This window comes from Passer montanus, unplaced genomic scaffold (assembly GCF_014805655.1).
Source record: "Passer montanus isolate IOZ18808 unplaced genomic scaffold, ASM1480565v1 scaffold69, whole genome shotgun sequence".
NCBI lineage: Eukaryota > Metazoa > Chordata > Aves > Passeriformes > Passeridae > Passer > Passer montanus.
In genome coordinates, this window is record NW_024372036.1 from 773,692 (window position 1) to 792,239 (window position 18,548).

Genomic DNA, 18,548 nt, shown 5'->3' on the forward strand with positions numbered 1-18,548 from the left:
GCCGGCCGCCTCTTCCCCCGCCCGAGCGCCGGGCGAGCGTCGACGGAGCCGCGGGGCTGCAGGCGGGGCTGAGCGCTCGCTGGGCGGACGAGCGGCCCCGCAGGCTCCGAGCAGCCAGCAGGCGAGGCAGGAGAGGCATGCGAGGCGGGCGAGGCGGGCGGCCGGACGCGGTGCGCGCTGCCTGCCAGCTCCGGCCCGGCCGTGGGCGCGGCGGGCGAGGGCGAGCCCGGAGCGGGGAGCGGGGGAGCGGCGGGGGCATGTGGATGTTGGCCGTCGCCTTGCTCCACAGCATCTCGCATGGTGAGCCCCGCCGCGGGCGTCCCTTCCCCTTGTCCCCCCCCATCCTTGTCCCCTTCTGCCGGGAGCGGGTCGCGGTGGCGGCTGTGGTGCGGGAGCCGCGGGGAGAAGGGCGAGGAGCGAGAGCGCCGTGGTCGCTGAAAGTCGCTCACCTCGCGAAGTGACAGCCCGGAACCTCCGTGCCTGCCTCCTTCGGAACGAGACGGTGCTCGCGGAGGCAGAGAGGCGCTTTTTCTTTCTTTCTCATCTGGAAAAGTACAGAATTTTTTGCCAAGTGCCGTAGAAATCCGTCAGAGCACACGGGGATAATTTTGAAGGGCTTTCATCCTAAGCGGTCGCGTTGAGATATTGCTTCCTTTCGCATCTTTTTTATTCACCCTCTGCTTTCACCTTGCGTTTTTACATATATTTAAGAAGTAGTATTTTAAATTTATTTAACTTTCATCATTTCTCTGTTCCGATTTTTTTTTTCCTCTCACTCATTTATGTAAAAATATGCACGGATAAGCATTACATCATCTGGAAAGGTTGAAGACTTTTAGTCAATTATAAAGTTAGGAAGGGAAATTAGAATGGGGATAGAATAAGGGTAAACCTGTTATTCTTTAATTTTTTTTCCCCTTCTGCCAACTCTTTGACTGACAAACATTTATTGCAGTTTCTGTGCGTTTTTAATAGTGGGTTGGGGTATTTTGGAACATTTAGATATATTTGATTGAAAACCATGGCATGTGTAAAAATATGCTTAAATTGCTTCAGTTTTATTAAAAATGAACTTTTAGCATTGCAGTTTTAAGGACAGAAAACAAATTATTCTGGGGTGCCAGCTATTCTATTGCACTGCCTCCTCCGATCCGAGAACGTAACATTGCCTGTAATGCTTTTCACCCTGCCAGATAAATCAGATTAAACACACAACTCTCGAAATAGGCAAAGCAGGTAGAGCAGGGAAAAGGTTTCTTGTGTGGAATGAATGAGAGAGGAGCACAGGGCAAAGTGTGAGGATTCCTGAAGGATGGAAATAATTGAACCTCTGGCGGAGGGTGAGGGATGAATGCTGGATGAGGGAGCCTTCACATCTTCTTAAGTAGACACTGGATGAGAAAATGCACTGACAGGCATGGCTGGTCCAGTGTGAAGCGCTGGGGAGGGCAGAAATCAGGAGGTGAATCTTAAATGTGTGGATTTAGAGCGACCTTAAAAGCATTTTTTGTCTTCTGCGTGCCTCAGAATACGAAAGGATTGAAATCCCCCAAAGCGTAAACTTGGAAATTTTTTTGGCATTTCTTTCGGCAGTAAGGAAACTGCAACAAGTTTTAACATTAAGAAATTATCTATTTATTTATTTATTTCTGACAGGCAGCAGCACTGTGCCTTTCTCTCTGTCCTCTCCAGCCACATACCTTGGAGGGAGAGATTTGCTGTTAATAGGACAGAAAGAATCAGCCTGGAAGTGCATTCTGACCAGTGCTATTCATTTAAAACTAGATTTGCATAGAAATGAACCCTGGTTCTCTCCAGAAATCGTATTTCAAAAGAAAAAAAAAAGCAACAACAGATTTTTTTTAGATTTTTTTTTCTACTGTACTGATGTTATAAATTCTATGTTCTATCCTAGTTAGTCCTCCTTGCAAGGGTTTTTTGAGGAACACAATAATTTTTGCTTTATGAGGTCGAAGTACCATGAAAATCACTTCCATTTATACATTGATCTATGAAGTCAGCAGTAATTTCACTTTCAGTTTCCATGTGTTTTTGGATCACAGTCAAACCTGAATTTGTCTCCCAAAGAGTGAGGGGTGTAATGTGTACATGATAGATGCATCTGCACGGATTCTGTGCTGCCACACAGCAACATCTGTACATTTGAGACTCCAGGGGGACTAAAATTAAATGGTTTTGTGTATAGTAATATTCCAAGATGTAAGCATTGTGAAAACACGTAGTGGGTGGTTCAACGATTCTTTGCAACTTAAAAAGTCTGTTTGTTTTTGGTGTCATACTTGATGTCAAAATGCAGATTTTTAGGGTCTTCTTAAGGGAAATCTTGGAAGAAAATGGCACCTACCTTCATGTTAAGACTGGATAAAATGGTTTTATTCATTGGTAACACTTATTAGGACTTATTAGGGCCATTTTATCAGAGTCAAGAGTCGGAGAATAATATTTTTAAAGGACTTCAGATTTTAATGCAATGTCATATCAGATACGTATCTCTTTGAAGGAAATGACTGCATATATAAATAGATATGTCACGTACACATTTATTTTCATTATTTTATCTATAACTCCATCTGAACTCCATTGTGTGACAGACAGGGCTCTTTTATGAGTGTATCTGGTGGGGGGGGACAGGTTTCTGCTTGGCTTCTGCCATTGCCTTTTCTAACATCTTATGGAACCACACCATGTTTGCTTAAAATACCAGCACAAGTATAAGTGGTTTTCCGATGTGTTACATCTCATTCTGATTTTAACTTAAAAATATGTAAGATTGTTCATGTTCGTGTTGGTTTTGATGTTTTTTTCCCCCCTTGTTTTCTCTTTTTGTTTCTGAGGGGAAAAATAGGTTAAAAATAAACCCATAGGTTTAACTCTGCAGTTGTAGTCTTGGGCTTAATTTCTGTTGGAGATAATGGAAACCATCTGAATAACAATAACAAGGTTGGCCCCCCATATTTCCCTACAGTCACTCAGCACAAATACATTTTGTCAAATTAGATATGAGCAGTGTCACTGGGAAGGCTTTATGTTTGTGAAATAGCTTCCTTCTGGGGACAATAAAGTACTGACACGCTCTTCCATCCAATTAGTATTTCCGAAGCCTGAAACAAAAACCTCCCCAAATACCTGGTTAAAGTTTATGCATTTCGTGAGGGTTTTAAGCTCTCCTTGCTGTGAGTTCCTTAAGAATACAGGTAACTATTAACCATAAATGCACTGCAGCCCTGGAAAGTGCGTGGGATGATATAGACATCAGTGGGAGCTCTGCAGCTGAATTCGCTACCTTGAAAGCCTGAGTCATGCAGTTCTAATCCTGAGCAAGGCTTTTGAGTTGCCTTTCAGGGTTACTCTACCTGCACCACCTTCCCTGTTACTCTGCCTGAGTATTCCAGAATGAGCAGCAGAAGTCTGCTGTAATTAGTAATGGGGCATCTCACTAATTACAGGGAGAGAAGGCAGGGGAGGCTCTGAGGGGAGAATGGCCTCCTTCAAAATCCTGCCTCTTTTTGGTAAGGGCTGTGATCAAGCTAACTCAGGTGCTGCTTTCAGAAATGAGGATCTTTCAGTGTCACTCAGTGTCTGCTGTGGATATGCTGAACCCATTTCCAGGCTTCTCTCAGCCTGCATTTCTTACATGCCCGTTGCCCACAGACGCTCTGCTGAAATCAATCGAGCATCGGGAGGCACCAATACAGCACAGATGACACTAAAAATACATTTCCATTGAAATGATTTCCTGTTTGAATCCTCTCCCTGCCGTACATCTATCAATACGGGCTTTAGCAGCGTTTTGGAAGATGGGGAAGGATCCCACTGAGCTGAGAGCAGGCGTTAGGCTGGAGCATGAGGGGCCAGAGCCACGGTGGGGCCGAGCCTCCCCCAAGAAAATGGGGAAGAAAATGATTCTCAGTGCTGGGGATGCAACATCCCAGCAAAAGAGCAAGCTGCTCTCTTTATAGAAACATCCTGAGATCCCTGCACAGCTTGTGTGGAATTGTGTCACCAGACCCTCACCTTGGGAAGTTGAATGGGTGTGCAGGAAGCATTCAGCTCGGTGCACAACACAGCTCAGAGTGTTTTTTAATCCAGTGTTACCCGAGCTATGAATAGCTCTTAATTAATCACCAAATGCCAAGGGGAGAAAAACTGTTCTTGCTGGGCAGTCAGAGGCCATGGGGATATGTATATCTGTTCCTCCTGGGCTCGGGGTGTGCTGCTCCCCCAGGTGCTGGGGCTCTCCGGGGGGATTTCCTGCCGTGGTGTGGGCAGTGTCTGTGCTGGAGCCTGAGCCACAGGACACTAGTGGGCAGCAAACCACAGAATCTGTGTCTTCCTGAGCTGTGGGAGCACGCAGAGACAGCTCAAAGAGGCATTTTGCCTGTGTTTTTATATCAAGGGTCACTAAAAACTGGTGGATGCTGCATCTTCTTCCTGTAGCGCTGGGCAGCAGAGGTGTGTGACAGTGAAGGTGTTTTTGGGAGTGGTTCAAAGAGCTGTTCTTTTCTGCAAATTGTAAAAACAAACCTCAAAACCATCTTAAATAGGGTTTTACTGCAGCTCTCAGCTCTTCACTGTGATTTCATACAACCACAGGATTGTTTAGGTTGGAAAAGACCTTTGGGCCCAACTGTTCCCCCAGCACTGCCAAGTCCAGCACTAACCCCCGTCCCCAAGTGCCACATCTGCAGCTCTTCCAAGTCCCTCCAGGGATGGGTGACTGCTCCAAGGCTGGAAAACCCTTCCCATGAAGAAATTTTTCCTCATAGCCAAACTAAACCTACCTGGTGCAACTTGAGGCCATTTCCTCTCATCTTTTCCTTTGTTCCATGGTGAAAAGATCCCGAATCCTACCTGGCTCCACTCTTTTCTCATGGGGTTTTGGAGAGTGAGAAGGTCCCCCCTGAGCCTCGTTTTCTGAAGGCTGAGCCCCTTCCCAGCTCCCTCAGCCCCTCCTGCAGCTCCAGACCCTTTCCAGCTCTGTTCCCTGTCCTGGACACGCTCCAGCCCCTCCAGGTCTCTCCTGAAGTGAGGACGCCCTGAAATTAAAACAGGATTTGGGATGTGTTTCAGTGGAATTTCCTCACTGCTGCTGCATCTGGAAAAAGTTTAGAAGTTGATTTTAATTTTGTTTGTTCTTCAGTAAACTTTTGTCGCAGAACATACTGATAATTTGAATTATTTGGGAAAATCTCATGGGTTTTGGTGATTAGCTCACCCAGAAAGTTCCTCCAGCTCATGAGATGTGCAAGTCTCTGAGCTGGGCTCAGGTTGGGCCTCACTTTTTGTGTCTTTGCCTGAATAAGAAACTTAACTATGCTGCTCTCTGAGGTGAGGGGGTTTTTTGGGGTGGGCAAATAATCTCCTCTGCCTGTTTAAGAAACAATTGGAGTGACAACAAAAAGCAGAAAGCAATTAAATGAACCATATTTCTGGGGGTGGAAGGTCAGGGCAATGGATTGAGGAGCAAAATATATGGGCTTTTTTGTTTTCTCCACAAAGTTTACTCTAATTAAGAAGTTAAGATGTGTAGGATCAAGGCTTGTTTGAACATACCACTCATTTAGCCTTTGATTTTTTTTGGCACATGACATTTATCAATCTCTTGGTCTTGGAGTCTTTGAGATTTGCAGTAGGAAGGGCTTATTCCATCTTCTACTTTAAAAATTGAAGATGGCAGTAAACCATTGTATTCATCTTTTATTCTAAGGTACATTTTTTGACACTTTTAATGTATTATTTCTTTTGAGCCGTTGAAACTCAAAATATACTACAAAAATCCATGTAACCAACATAGGTCTGCAACATACATCAGAATACTTAATTATTTCAAGGTGAATGTGTAGGTGTCTGCTGTTAAATTACTTGTTTCACAATATGTTTTGAGTTATTTCATAATCTTATTTAATCATCACTTTCTTTTCATTTAAACTGCTATTAAACCAATGAAATTAAGATCTGAAATTGCAGTTCTTCAAAAGAAGCTTTATCTTCTCAGTCTTCACCTCCCTGCCCCTTAAAAACATTTCATCAAACAATTGGCGCTTTTGAAAACAAAATAACACGACGTGACAAAATGGGAGGTATTCAATAATAAAAGCCTTTCACAGCTAAATGTTTTAGAGCACTGAAGAGAATAACTTCAAGAACGAGCCACTGACTCCTCAGGCACTTGTTGGCACTGGGAGTTTTTCTTGTCATTGCTTATCTTTGGATACTACCATTCACAAAAAATAAAAATCTTATCACCTCATAAGTAATTTTTTTCCCCCCATCAGAGCACTGAGTTACTCATCAGAAAAAGAAAAAGTAGGGTGTGTCAATATAAATACCTTTCACAGTGAAGTGGGCAACAAAAGCTATGATCTGTTTTGAGGAAGGAATAAAGGCAAGTGGATGGACAGACAGGCTGACAGAGATTAGCAAGTCTTCCCAGCATCCCTATTTAAGCTATTTTTACTCAGAAGGCAGGGAGTAAGACTTAAGAGTGAGCCAGCAATCCTATTTATAGAAAGCCATTTTTAAATGCAAAGGCTCTGAGAAGGAGAGTCACCTCCATCCTAAACACCAGGCTCCCTGGAGCTCCCTCAGCTCCGAGGGAGGGAGCAGCCCCAGCTGCATCACTGATGTGCTCCTGCTGAAGCTTCCAGAAGGACATTTCCCTCAGAAATGCAGGAGTTTGGGCCATGGGGCAGCCCAAGAGCACGGCTGAAAATAGCTCTGTGCTCCACATCCACGTGGCAGAGACAAGGGCACACACAGGCATCACCTGAGGAATTCTTTGCCTGGTGCCTCTCCATGTATTCTCTTGGAGATCCTGCTCGTGTGGCTCTCAGTGTAATTTGTCAGGGATACAGTTCCTTCTGAGATTTAAAAATAAAAATATATATTTTTGCACATTTACATATGTAAATCTGCATGGCTCATAATTGCTTAAAAACCACTGCGTACGGAAAATCTGGCGCTTGCTTTGCTGTCCAAGTGTGCTTGATGCTATTTTCTTCCAATTAATTACACCGTAATCCCATGCAGAAAATTTGTGACTTAAGATCCATGTTTTGCACTAGGCTAAAAATTATTCTCAGTATCTTTCTGCCATCTAAATTATTTGAGTAACTTTGGGGAGCCCTCCAGTGTTTTAAGAATATCAGAATAATATTCTTGCAATGACCGGGACTATTTCAACGCAGCCAGAATATAATTATCCTGCACTGTGGCTGCAAATAGTTGCCTATCTCCATAATCTACTCACAGTGATTCTGCAGATAAGATTGTGGGGTTGCTGTGTCTATATAAATATCTGTTGGTGTGAAATCCTCTCATGTGGTTTTGCAAATGGAGTGGCTCATGCTGAGCCTGCACGCTCGGGGCGTTCGTCTCTCGGCATTGCAGAGTGGCAGCCCCCAGTGGCTCCTGTGTTTTGGGTGCCAAAATGGAATTCAGGAATTTGTGGAAGAGCTTGCTCCCTGCTCTGCTCTTTATCCCCGTGATAACGACTTGTTCAGCAAAGTTTTCTAGAGGTTTAGTAGTTAGTGTGGAGTTCAAATGACGAATTTCAGTCTTTGAAATGTGGTTTTTGTTGAAGCTGGCTCCTGTTTTAGCTGGGAAGAGTTTTTGGGATGCTGGAATGTGCAGGCTTGGAGGAATCCATGTTCCACCCACTAATCTCATGGCAGGATTTGAAAGCACCCAAATCTACTTGGTTGCTTTTTTCCCCAGGCCACGGAAAGGTGATGCATAAAGTGCAAGCTCTGGTTTCTGAAGAAATCTCCTGTGCAATTGTTTTTCTATCAGAAATAATTGTGTTTTGGGGTTTTTTTGTTTGTTTTTGCTTTGTCGTCTTACCTTCTGAAGTCTTTGGGGATTTTTGTGTGAGTTTTATTAGGAATTTTGGCCCTGACTCAGGAAAATACTGTGAGTGCATAGAGTCAGTCGCTTGATAATTATGAGGTGAGCATGTGACAAGCTGTTAGAACGCTCCTGGCTTGAGCTAAGGACAGAACAAGTCCTTGACAAAGTCCTTTTTGTTATGAAAAGCAGATTCAGATGTCCCTAGAATGGGATCTTGCTGGAAAAAAATGTCTTTCAAGCAAAATAGGCTTTAGGTGGACCTCAGCTTAAACTGCAAAGTGGTTCACCATCCACACTACACATTGTCCACCTGAATTTTTTCCTCTCATTAAGTGGCTTTTCTGTGGGGCAGTTTAAAAGCCAGTTCACATATTATTTCTAGGCAAGTAAACTATAATTTGTGTTGCAACTGCACTTGTGAAGTACAAAGCAAAGTGTTTGCTGTGTCATGATACGAAGGAAGTAATTTGGGAAGCTGTCAGTGAAACAGAAGTTCTCCAGTTATGTTTGCAGACATCCAACATAGAGAGTTTTTTGCATAGTTAAGTAATTTTCAAATGTCTACAGCAATATTTGCATTATACTTTATGCTTTTAGCTGTATTTATTTAGGGAGCTTTCCTTTGTAGCTTTCTTTCTAATTTTGTTGTGTGACCTCAAGGCTTCTCTTCCACAATGACAACCTTTTCCACAGCCCTGATGTGCAGGGGCTCTAGAAACCAGATTTTCATCACTTCAAGCACAAACAGTGAGGTTCATCCCACTATGGAATTGAGTGCTAGGTGACGATTAGCGTGGTTTTGTCGTGTCAGCTGTGTCTGAGGCTTTTTGTTCTCAACTTCTTTGTAAATATTTATCTATAAAACGCAGAATGAATGCTTAGGGGAGAGGGAGGGATGGGGGCACAGACATAACTTTTAGTGGGCAGGGTAAAGGAAGTGAAAAGGGTGAACTGGAGCTGCACAGGTATCCAGCCAGTGATGTAAGGTGAGAAGAGGGAGGGCATGAATCCTGTGGGACAGCAGGAGGCTCTGAAGGCCACGTTTGGGCTGGACAGGTTGTGGTGAAGGACACTGAGGTCTTGCCTTCAGCTTGCAGAGGGGAAGGCAAAGCTGAGCCTGTTCCCCCGTGAGCTGTGGGTGGAGAACACGACAGAATGTGGCTTTGGGATCAACCCAGTGCTCTGTTTTGGCTGCTGGTCTGTGCCAGAGGAATCTGGTGCTCCCCATGGATCCTGCTGCATGCCTAGGAGCTCAAAGTCCCAGCTGCCCTTGTCCTTCACTGCCTGAACTCAGATTTTTATTTTCTTATCTACTCCTGTTATTTAATCTCTGCTGTAGGCTTAGTTAGAGGCCTACTACCTGTTTTCTCTCCACATTTTCCCTGGCTATTTATATTTATTTCCCCTCTTCCCCTGAGGCAAGTGGATTTGGGGCAGTGGAGAGGATCAAGGACAGGCAGCAATCCTGCAAATGTCAGCGTGGCTGTAGGGTAGGAAGGACAAGTTCCTCTTCTGAGCGAAGGAGGAAGGAGCTGAGCTCCTTTATTGGGCAGGAGGGAGATAATTAATCCTCAGGAAAAGAGGCTGAGCTGTCAGGCTTTCAGAGCAGCCCTGGCAGGGGTAATTTGCTGTTCAGCTGTTGGGAGCTGTCAGGTTTGGTGCCATGGGGTCTGCTCAGAGCAGGTCCCTGATCCCCCGGCCTCACTCCTGGGCCCTCCTGGGGTGGGATTCCTGGGAGCATTCCTCCCAGGAGGGGAGCAGGTCCCCAGTTCCCCACTGGAGAGCAGCTCTGTGTCTCTGTAGCACATTGGAGAGCTGCTGGCTTAGCAGGTTCTGAGGAGCACCCAACAGTCATGATGGGAACACACCCGTGGTGTGAAATATTTTTTCAGGGGAAGAAAGAAAGGATCAGGTTTTAGCTCTTCTATCCTAGTCTAGAGTAAAAATCTTGTCCAAAAATCTGTTCTTCATCAGTTTTTGCCCTTATCCATTGTGTTCATGCTTCAGGAGCAGTGTGGCTTCAGAGGGGTGTGACTGCATGTGCTTAAGCTGTGCTTGTCCCACTGCTGATGGAGCTTTTGGAATATCCAACCACTGGCACACGTGAAGGCAAAGCAGGACAAAATAAATGCTTGTCTGAAGATACTCCAGCTGCAGCAGTTCAGTGCATATTTATTAAGTCCAAAAGTTAGTCCCTAGTGGGTAAAAGCAATTAGAGCATTTCTGCCACATCTCAAAATGCATTTCCACAGAAGAGAAGAACGCTGGGCCTTAGTAATTTCAAAAGGACTTAATGAGATTTTAAAAAAAATATTTTCCTAAATAACAATAGTCTGACTGCTACTTAATTTCAAGGGGTTTTGAGAACTTTTGGTGTCAGTAAATTGAGTTTCTGTCTTGTCTGTGTTCAAGGATGACAGCCTTGTTTGCTCACCATGTAATGCAGTTGCTCTCATTCCCCACACTGTTTCTGCTGCTCTCAGTCCCTGGCATGGACACTCATTGGGATAATTGGGGTAGGGGTTAAGGTTGGCTGAGCATCTCAGCTCTGCCATTTCCTAAGGCATGTGCAGCTGGCCTGGTGCTCAGGAAATTTTTACACAACATAAATAGCATGTATGGAACAGCTTCCAAGTGGAAAATGAAGGCATCATGGCATGGCACAGTGCTGGTGCTCTTGCAGGTTGGGAAGTGGGAGATGTGAGGAGCTGAGCTGGGATTGCAGCAGGAAATGCTCCCACTGGGCTCAGGGCCTTCCAGAGGGCAGGAGGAGAAGAGAGATTTAGGGGTGATTTTGGGGAGATGGTTGCTGTGTTCCATGTCTCTGATCATGGGGCAGTCTCAGGTAATGTTACCAGTTCTGTGTCCCCTGCCTCTCACTTGGCCATGTTGCAGCTTTTGGGAAAAGATGCAAAATCTCCTGAGTTTCTTTTAAGCTATTGCTTGGGAAGAAATGAACAGGAATTTAAAGCTAGATGTTTTAAACAAGTAACATATTTTAGACCCCATAACTTTTAAATCTGAATGGAACTACTTTCACTTTTTAATTAAGTGGCTTCCGTGTGTGGTGGTACAGGACATCCCTCTTTGAGTCAGGGGTGGGTGCAGTATGGTGGTTTTACCTTCAGGTCAGTGAGAAACTGATTTATTGCCTTATAATTGGGCAACCTGAGCAACCTGGTCTAGTGGAGGGTGCCCATGGCAGGGGGATTGGAGATGGATGATCTTTAAGGTCTTTTCCAACCCAAACCATTCCATGTGTTTTTTTTATTAGTTCATCTATCAGTCACTAATTGAAAGTGTGACAATGGTCTAAAAGGATGTACAGCTTTTTGACAATGCTTTAAAGGGACATACAGCTGTGTTGCTTGGAGGTTTTCTGGCATCATCACCTGCAAAGGAGAGCTGCTTCCTGCATTCTTGAGAGTTTCCAGACTCTGAGTATTGATTGCACAGAGAAGGGTGCTCAATATGGGCAAACCCTGAGGTAAATTTGCCCTGTGCTGTATCTGGTTACCTTGTTTTATTAATGTACACTCATTCTGAGGAGCTGAAAGGATTATTAGTAATAGCTCTGTAAGAGGGATACAATCAATTTAAATTAGCTCACGCTTGAGCCTGTGTGATCTGGTGCCTTTAAAATGTAGGTAAGCAGCTCATCATTTTGTTCCCGTACATAACATTGTAGGAAACTTTTCCCAAGCTCATTCCTGTGGCACGTAGGCACATGGGTTAATGGTGAACTAGTGATTGGATTCAATGATCTCTGAGGTCTCTTCTAATCTCAGTCATTTTATGATCTTCTCTGTAAATGTTGCAGTTCATAACATTTGGATGTTTTTAATGTCCAGAAGAATTATCCATTTGAAAGCCTAAACACTTATTCAGAGTAATTCAAGTGTTATTCTGTGTAAAAAATCAAACAAGGGACCCTTCTGAAGATTCTTTTCCCTGTCCAAGTCCTGCTTCTCCCCTTCCTCCTTTCCATAAATTCTTCCAGGATTTCCCCTGGCCGTATATATCTCACCCTAACAAGTGTCATTTGGTTGTGTGGGTAAACAGCAGGGGTGATTTTCCTGGTCTCTCCAGATTTCTGCCTTACAAAAGTGGTATGATTTTGCCAGCAAAGCCACACAGCATTACACAGCAAAGCTCCTTTAATATCTCCTGCTTTCCCATTCTCGCCTGCCCCAAGCCAGAGAAACCCAGCTGATTTAGACTAATTATTTCAAATGCAGTTTGTAAAAGGATGCTAATACTTTGCTGTATCCCTGAAGGTCATCTAAGCGATCCATAGTTAAACATTCATGTGGGAGACTCTGGGGGAAACAGTAAGGGATGATTTTAATGGAAACACAGTGGGCTGAAGTGTGTGCTCGTGCTCGAGTCTTCACAAGGCAAACCAGGGTAGTGGAGTGCTCCTGTGCTTTTACAGCTCTTAAATCTGAATAAACTACAGCCTGCAGACCCTGCTTCAACATCTTTTATGCTGGAGAACTGTGTGTGATCCAGGAGTGCTTCAAACTGCTTCTTCAGCACCACAGTCCTCAATCTCTGTTGTGTTTTATTAAGGGGGAAAAAAAATAAAAATTATCTGTGCACGATCTCTCGTCATTAAAATATGCTGGGTGCCCAAGGTGTTTCTTCGTCTGTTCCTCTGGCAGCTTTTCCCCTCAAGTGATTATGCTAATTAGTGTTTGATCAGATGATTAAATTATAATTCGATTAATCCTACGTGCTAAATGCTCTGAATGCATTTCCACCGCCTGAATGCCTTGTGCTTAAGCATTCCTGTTTGCAGCTTGATAGGAGGCTCCTGCCTTTCCCCGTGCCTAATGGATTTTCTGTATTAAACCCACTACGGCTCCTTTTAATGCTGGGATGCAGGGGAAAGGGCTTTTTGTTTTCCTCCTCTGCTGCACAGAACCAGAAATAGGTAGGTTCCTCCTGGAGGATCTGAATGTTGCTAGGGATTGCAAAAAAAAACCAACAAAAAACCAAACCAGAGGGGGAAAAGGTTCCAAGCTTTTTATTTTCTATTAATAAACTTACCCCATGTCCCATTCATAACTCATAACTTACCAAGGCAAAAAACTATGGTACAGCTAAATCCTCAATCTGTTTGCATTCTGAGTGGTATTTTCCCCAAATAATTCCCTCCTTTTCAAAGCCAAAATGTATTTTGGTCCAGAGACTCTCTTCTTTGCAGAATAAATTTTCTGTCTGTGTGAGAGTAGGGTAGAGAGAGAGAAGGTTGTTTCTACTCCTACTACCTGTTTTACCCTCATTTCCCCCCCCCAGGTTTATTTTTTGCATGCCCTCTCTAGGAGGTAATCTCCAGCAAGGGTGTGGAATGAGGAACACACTGGAATTATAACCTTGGTGCTGCTGAGAGATTAATGCTCAGCTGCAGCATTGCTTCCTTTGTCTTTGGGGTCCTGCATTTTTAGGTCATCTAATTTCATATGACTCAGTTCTACATACTGGAGAAAAACAAAAAAAATCCACAATAATAACATTATTTTTTTAAACAAGAGGTGCTTTGACTTTCAATATTTAATATTTACAGGTGTTACATAGCTGAATGTGTTAACTGGCTTCTCTGTTTTTCTGGGGGTAGGCACCAGTGTCTTCCTCTGTCAGAGTCTGATAGTAATGAGTGGCTGGAGTTTAGAGGGAGGATGTTAAATTTAAATCCCTTGGTTTGTTTCCATCCTACAGTGCAGAAAACACTATCATGGAACAGCCTCCCTCCCTCTTCCCCTCTCTCCCTCTCCTGAATTTATCTCAGGGGAAGTGTGAAACAGATTGAGCACAGGGTTGCCAAGACCTGTCTAGGGGGATTTTGCTTTTTTGTACCCCAGGTGTGGGAAGGTAGAGCAAGGGAATAGGGATGTAAAGGATGTTTTCTTTTCTCTTCTCTTCCCTTTGTTTACCTGAAAAGCTGTCAGAGATCCATAGAGCTCCTTTAACATCTTATTTTACTCCTTTCAGACTGTCTAGGAAAAAAAAATTACCTGTGAGGTGACTGGCATGCTACAGTCCATTACCAGCTATAAACCAATGTGGGCTAAATGAATCCTCTGTTATTAAAGGCATAGAGGCCAAAAGCACCTTCATTGTGTCCAGGAGCAGTTGTGTGCCAGTGATGGACCACTGAGATCTCATGATTTAAGAGAATCTGTGCCCTGCCAATGCATTCAGCCTCATCCTTCAGCCAGAGACCCCATCCTGGAGTCTCCCCTCACCCTTGGCTCACCAGTTTGCACTCTTGCCTCAGTTCTCCTCCCTCCAAACAGATTGTGGGCAGATGTTTGCTCTGCCAACATCTGTGCAGATTTAAGGAACTAAAACCTGCGGCTGCCTCCTGCTATGTGTTTGGGAGGGGTAATTGCCCCGGATCCCACAGGGGATGGATGCAAACCCCCTGCTTTATATTGCAGCTGGCCCATCCCCATGAACCCTTCTTCTGTCAGGGTTTGTGGGGTGCTATCCTCCATCTGGAAGGCAGTGATGAGAAGCTGCAGGCAGTAATGCCTTCAAGCTATCCAGATAAATAGATCTGGAAGCAGGCTTGTGTCACCATCCTCATTTTAGAACTGAAAGAATTAGGCTAAGCTGAATTAAGGCTCTAATTCTAAATGAAAGTGCTAGCTTAGGATGCTGCTTAGCTCATTCTTTTTAAAAGTTTTAATTTCAGATTCATTTCCTGAGTATCCCCATGTGGACAGGTCCTCAGACTCTGCCTGGCCTTGGGTAAGCTACTTAAGCTTGTGACCTGAGGATGTCACTGCAAAATACACTAAAGCATGTGTGGGAAGTGCATTAAGAATTCCATGGGAGATAACTGTATACCTGCTTTGGTTTTGTTGTCGGGGTTTTTTTTTTGTTTGTTTATTTAGCATTCTCTGTGTGGTCTTCCAGACAGACATCAGCTTTGCAAAGGTGATCTGGAGTAGGGGAGAGGTATCCAAGTGAAGATGGCTGTGCTGAATGAGGCACTCCAAGCTATTCCATTGAAGTCCCTAACTCACCTCCCTGTCTGTGGAGTGGGAACACATCCCCTGCCCACCTGACAAGTGCTCTTTTGGATGGATATAAATACCCTTAGAGCCTCTGGAAGTAGAGGAGCTCATGGTGAGCAGCATGAAAACCCTTTGGAAAATGCCATTTCTGTGTCACTGCGTCGCCCTTGCTCTTTCCCTGGGAAGAACACATTCCAATAGTCCAGCAGCAGAGGTCAGTGCTGATTTGCATTGGAGAGGCAAATCTAAGCTCAGAAGGAAGGGGTGTAACCTATCCACATCTCCTGTGTCCAAAAAACCCCACCACTCTCTTCACTGCCACTGGTGCCACGTGCCTCAGTCGTGTTTTCCTGTGGGATCTTCACGTAAAATCTGGTGGCTGTTGATAGGAAATCACCATCCAGCTGCACAGCATGAACCATTGCTGTTTTAAGCACAAACTCTTCCTAAATGCCACTGAATCAGAGCTCAGTGTATCTGTAACTAGTCTGGCTTCCCAGCTTCAGGCAGCTACAAACCGATGCAAGTGAATTTTGAGGAGGATCTTTGGGGGAGAGAGGAGGGACACATGGCTGACACACAGCTCTGACCTCAGTTAAAGGCTCCTGAGGCTTCCACAGAAATTTTATGGACTTCTTCTTCCTTTTTAAGGGTGGCATTGGATATTTTCATGTTCTTTTTCCCCTGAGCACCAGCAGGTTTGTCAGAGTGCTGCTGTTCTGCCTGGCACACCTATTGCCCTTTCTGGGAGCAGTCACGCTTCCCTGGCTGGTTTTAATGGGTGGAAACCTTCCTCTGCTCCCTCCCTGACCTTTCTCAGCGTGTTTGGAGTTGGCTGCTTGGTTTGATCACAATTTCAGTGTGCTGTTTCAAAGGGAGGATCAGCTCAGGCTGTTCTTCATGGTCAGGGCTGCACAGAATTGCATCTGGTAGTGGGGAAAAGAGAAAGAACAGCTTCACAAGCTGGGGCAGCCCCTTCCCTTCTTAAGTCTTTGTTTTAGGGGACAGCCTCACCCCGAGGCTTTCCCACTCTCCAATCTGCCTGTATCTAGTTGACTGCTAATTTTTCTTCTTTGTTTTTTTCCCCCCAGAAATCAGCCCTTGCATGTTGGACAATGTGAAATATTGTCAACTGTCTCCTTGTCTTTTTTTTCTTTTTTTCTGGAAAATACGGCTTGTATCAGGTGCAGCTCCAGACTGCCCCCAAACCCTGTAAACAGTTTGGAACAAGGACATGCAGTTAGTCCTCTCTAGTCTCTGAAAAATCTCTGTGACTTGCAGGTGTCTCAGCCCTCTGCTGCTTGCAACGTCTATTTTCTGTATATCTCAAGAGAAAAGGAAGTACAGGAGGTTATTAGAATGAGGAAATGATCCTCTGGCACTAACCTGGGTATTTTTCTCTTAAAAAACCCCAAAGAACAACAACAACAACAAAAGACCCCAAAACAACAACAACAACAAAACCCCAAAAAACCAAACAGAAAAAACCCCTAAAAAAACCACCCACCCCCCCACCAAAAAATCTCACAAACCAAAACCAAACAAAAAAAAGCCAAAACAGAAAAAAAACCACAAAACAAAGCAAAACAAAACCAAACAAAACAAAAAAACCAAAACAAAAAAAAAAAAAAACCAAAACAGAAAAAAAACCCCCACAAAACAAAACCAAACAAAACAAAAAAACCAAAACAAAACAAAACCAAAACAAAATAAAACAAACAAACAAAAAAAACCCCAAAAAACAAAAACCCCCCCCACAGCTTCCTCTTGGAATGGGGTCCGTGAGCAGCTGACTACGTTTGCCATGAATGACAATTAGTAATGCCTAGAAACAACAACTAAACGGAGCAGAAGTAAGATCGTCTGGGGAGAGGGGATAAAAAAAACCCAACAAAAATCACTGGATAACCCATATGCTTTATTTTCAAAGTGGAATTAGTGCATCCAAACTAGCTACTGTATGCACTTCAACTCTGGGCTACCCACGTGTGCAAGGTTTTCTTGCCTGGAGGGCAGGAAAATTTACATTTTTTGTGTCTTTTGCTTTTTCCTCTTGCATTAACAGCTAGTGCAGCACTAGCTCTCACCTCAGGAGGCGAAGCTGCTTCTTCCTGCTGTCCTCCCCTCTGCTGCCCAGGGCTGTCTCTGGTGCCATCTCACAGCACTTGCCAGTCCCAAAAAATTGGTTTGAAAGTGAGGAGAGTAATTTAGTAATTTAGCTGTGTTTTAACTTATTTTTCTCCCACTGTTCCCTTTTCTGTTCTTCCTCAGTCACACCAGAAATGTAAATATTCATCCTCAGAGATGACTGAAGTTGTGTGAGAAATTTTTCTTTAGCTCTGCCAGAAAGAAATTTGGACTCATACACCTGGAGTGAATCTTACTCCCTCTTGGGAAGAATGACTTAATGATAATAAATGTGCTTCTACAAAATCAATATTCCTTTCAAGTTGTGCCTGTGCTTTCATCAGTTTGGGGTGTGTATGTGGGAGAATGTTTAGAAAGAATATTCACAAAAATGTTTTCTGGCAAAGGAAGAGATCACAGATCAGATCAATGAGATTTCCATAGAAAAGAGAATTGAAGTTATTTAATTTTATCAGCCAGCAATCTTACATTTGGGACCAGTTATGTTTTACTGGTGTCTCTAGCAAATAAACTTCTTTGAGGAAACATCACAGACAAATAATTTTATAAAACCTCAAAAACCAAAGCCTGGCACGGAATTTCAAAATGAGCACGTGCTCTTCTGTAAAACAATTAACATGCACGGCTTTTGATCGTGACAGGCTCTAACACATGGCAAGGTCCTGGCAAAATGGTGTTTAATTACTTGTGCTCTGGCCTAAATGTGCAAATGTTGGGGAAATTCTGTCCATTCAGGACTGACAAGACACATCCACAGTGAGGAATAAGCAAAAGTGTGGAAAAGGTGTATTTTGAATTATTTTTTTCCTTGTCAGAGTACCCAGACCATTTTCATCCTCTCATTTATGAGACCCTGTCCAGTTTATTTTACCTGGCTGAAAGTGGCTGCATTAGCCCTCAAACCCTGCACAATTTGACCTAAACCACAGGAGGAAATGCCCCCTGAAAGATTCTGTTTTTCCCGTTTTTTCTGTCCTTGCCTTTCAGGAGTAACAGAGCTGTTCTGTTTGTGTTGGGGCTGAGCAGCTGGTGGTGATCTAGTCTACAATTTTTTGTGTATAAATGATCTTTTGGGATTATTCCAGGATAAGAGTGTTAGAACCACAACTAATGAACTCTAAGTGCAGAAATGGAGACCATTCTGGATGGTGGCTGTGGCAAATATTAACACCTGATGGACACAAAAGAGCTTCTGGAAAAAGGCCTCTATATTTTTTTTTTCTTCCACTAAGCAGTAACTGCAGTTGGAAATGCTATTCAATTCCTCCTTATGTTTGAATTTTCACTGCTGACCTGTCATAGCTCAAAATTCCTTCTCTCTGAAATGGACAATTCACAGTTTGTTCCACATCAGGGAATAAAATTGAGGCAGCATTCCAGCCCCTTGAGACCTTCTTAAGTAATATACATTAATAAAGACACCTCGTGTTATGCACTTACAGAAATTCCTAAATATTCTAGTACATGTAACAAAGATTTGCTCGTTCTTGACTGTAGCTCATTGCT

At 43.7% G+C, this 18,548-nt stretch overlaps 1 protein-coding gene across 6 annotated transcripts in view; it reads left to right on the plus strand.

The window, feature by feature from the left end:
* Positions 1 to 6: 6 nt before the first annotated feature.
* Positions 7 to 18,548, plus strand: part of DSCAM (DS cell adhesion molecule) — a 439,507-nt gene continuing 420,965 nt past the window's right edge. For all 6 annotated transcript variants that reach the window (XM_039729460.1, XM_039729462.1, XM_039729461.1 and 3 more), the window contains exon 1: positions 7 to 300. In XM_039729460.1, coding sequence (XP_039585394.1) covers positions 138 to 300 — 163 coding nt within the window. In that variant the 5' untranslated portion in view covers positions 7 to 137. The remainder of the gene's footprint in view (positions 301 to 18,548) is intronic.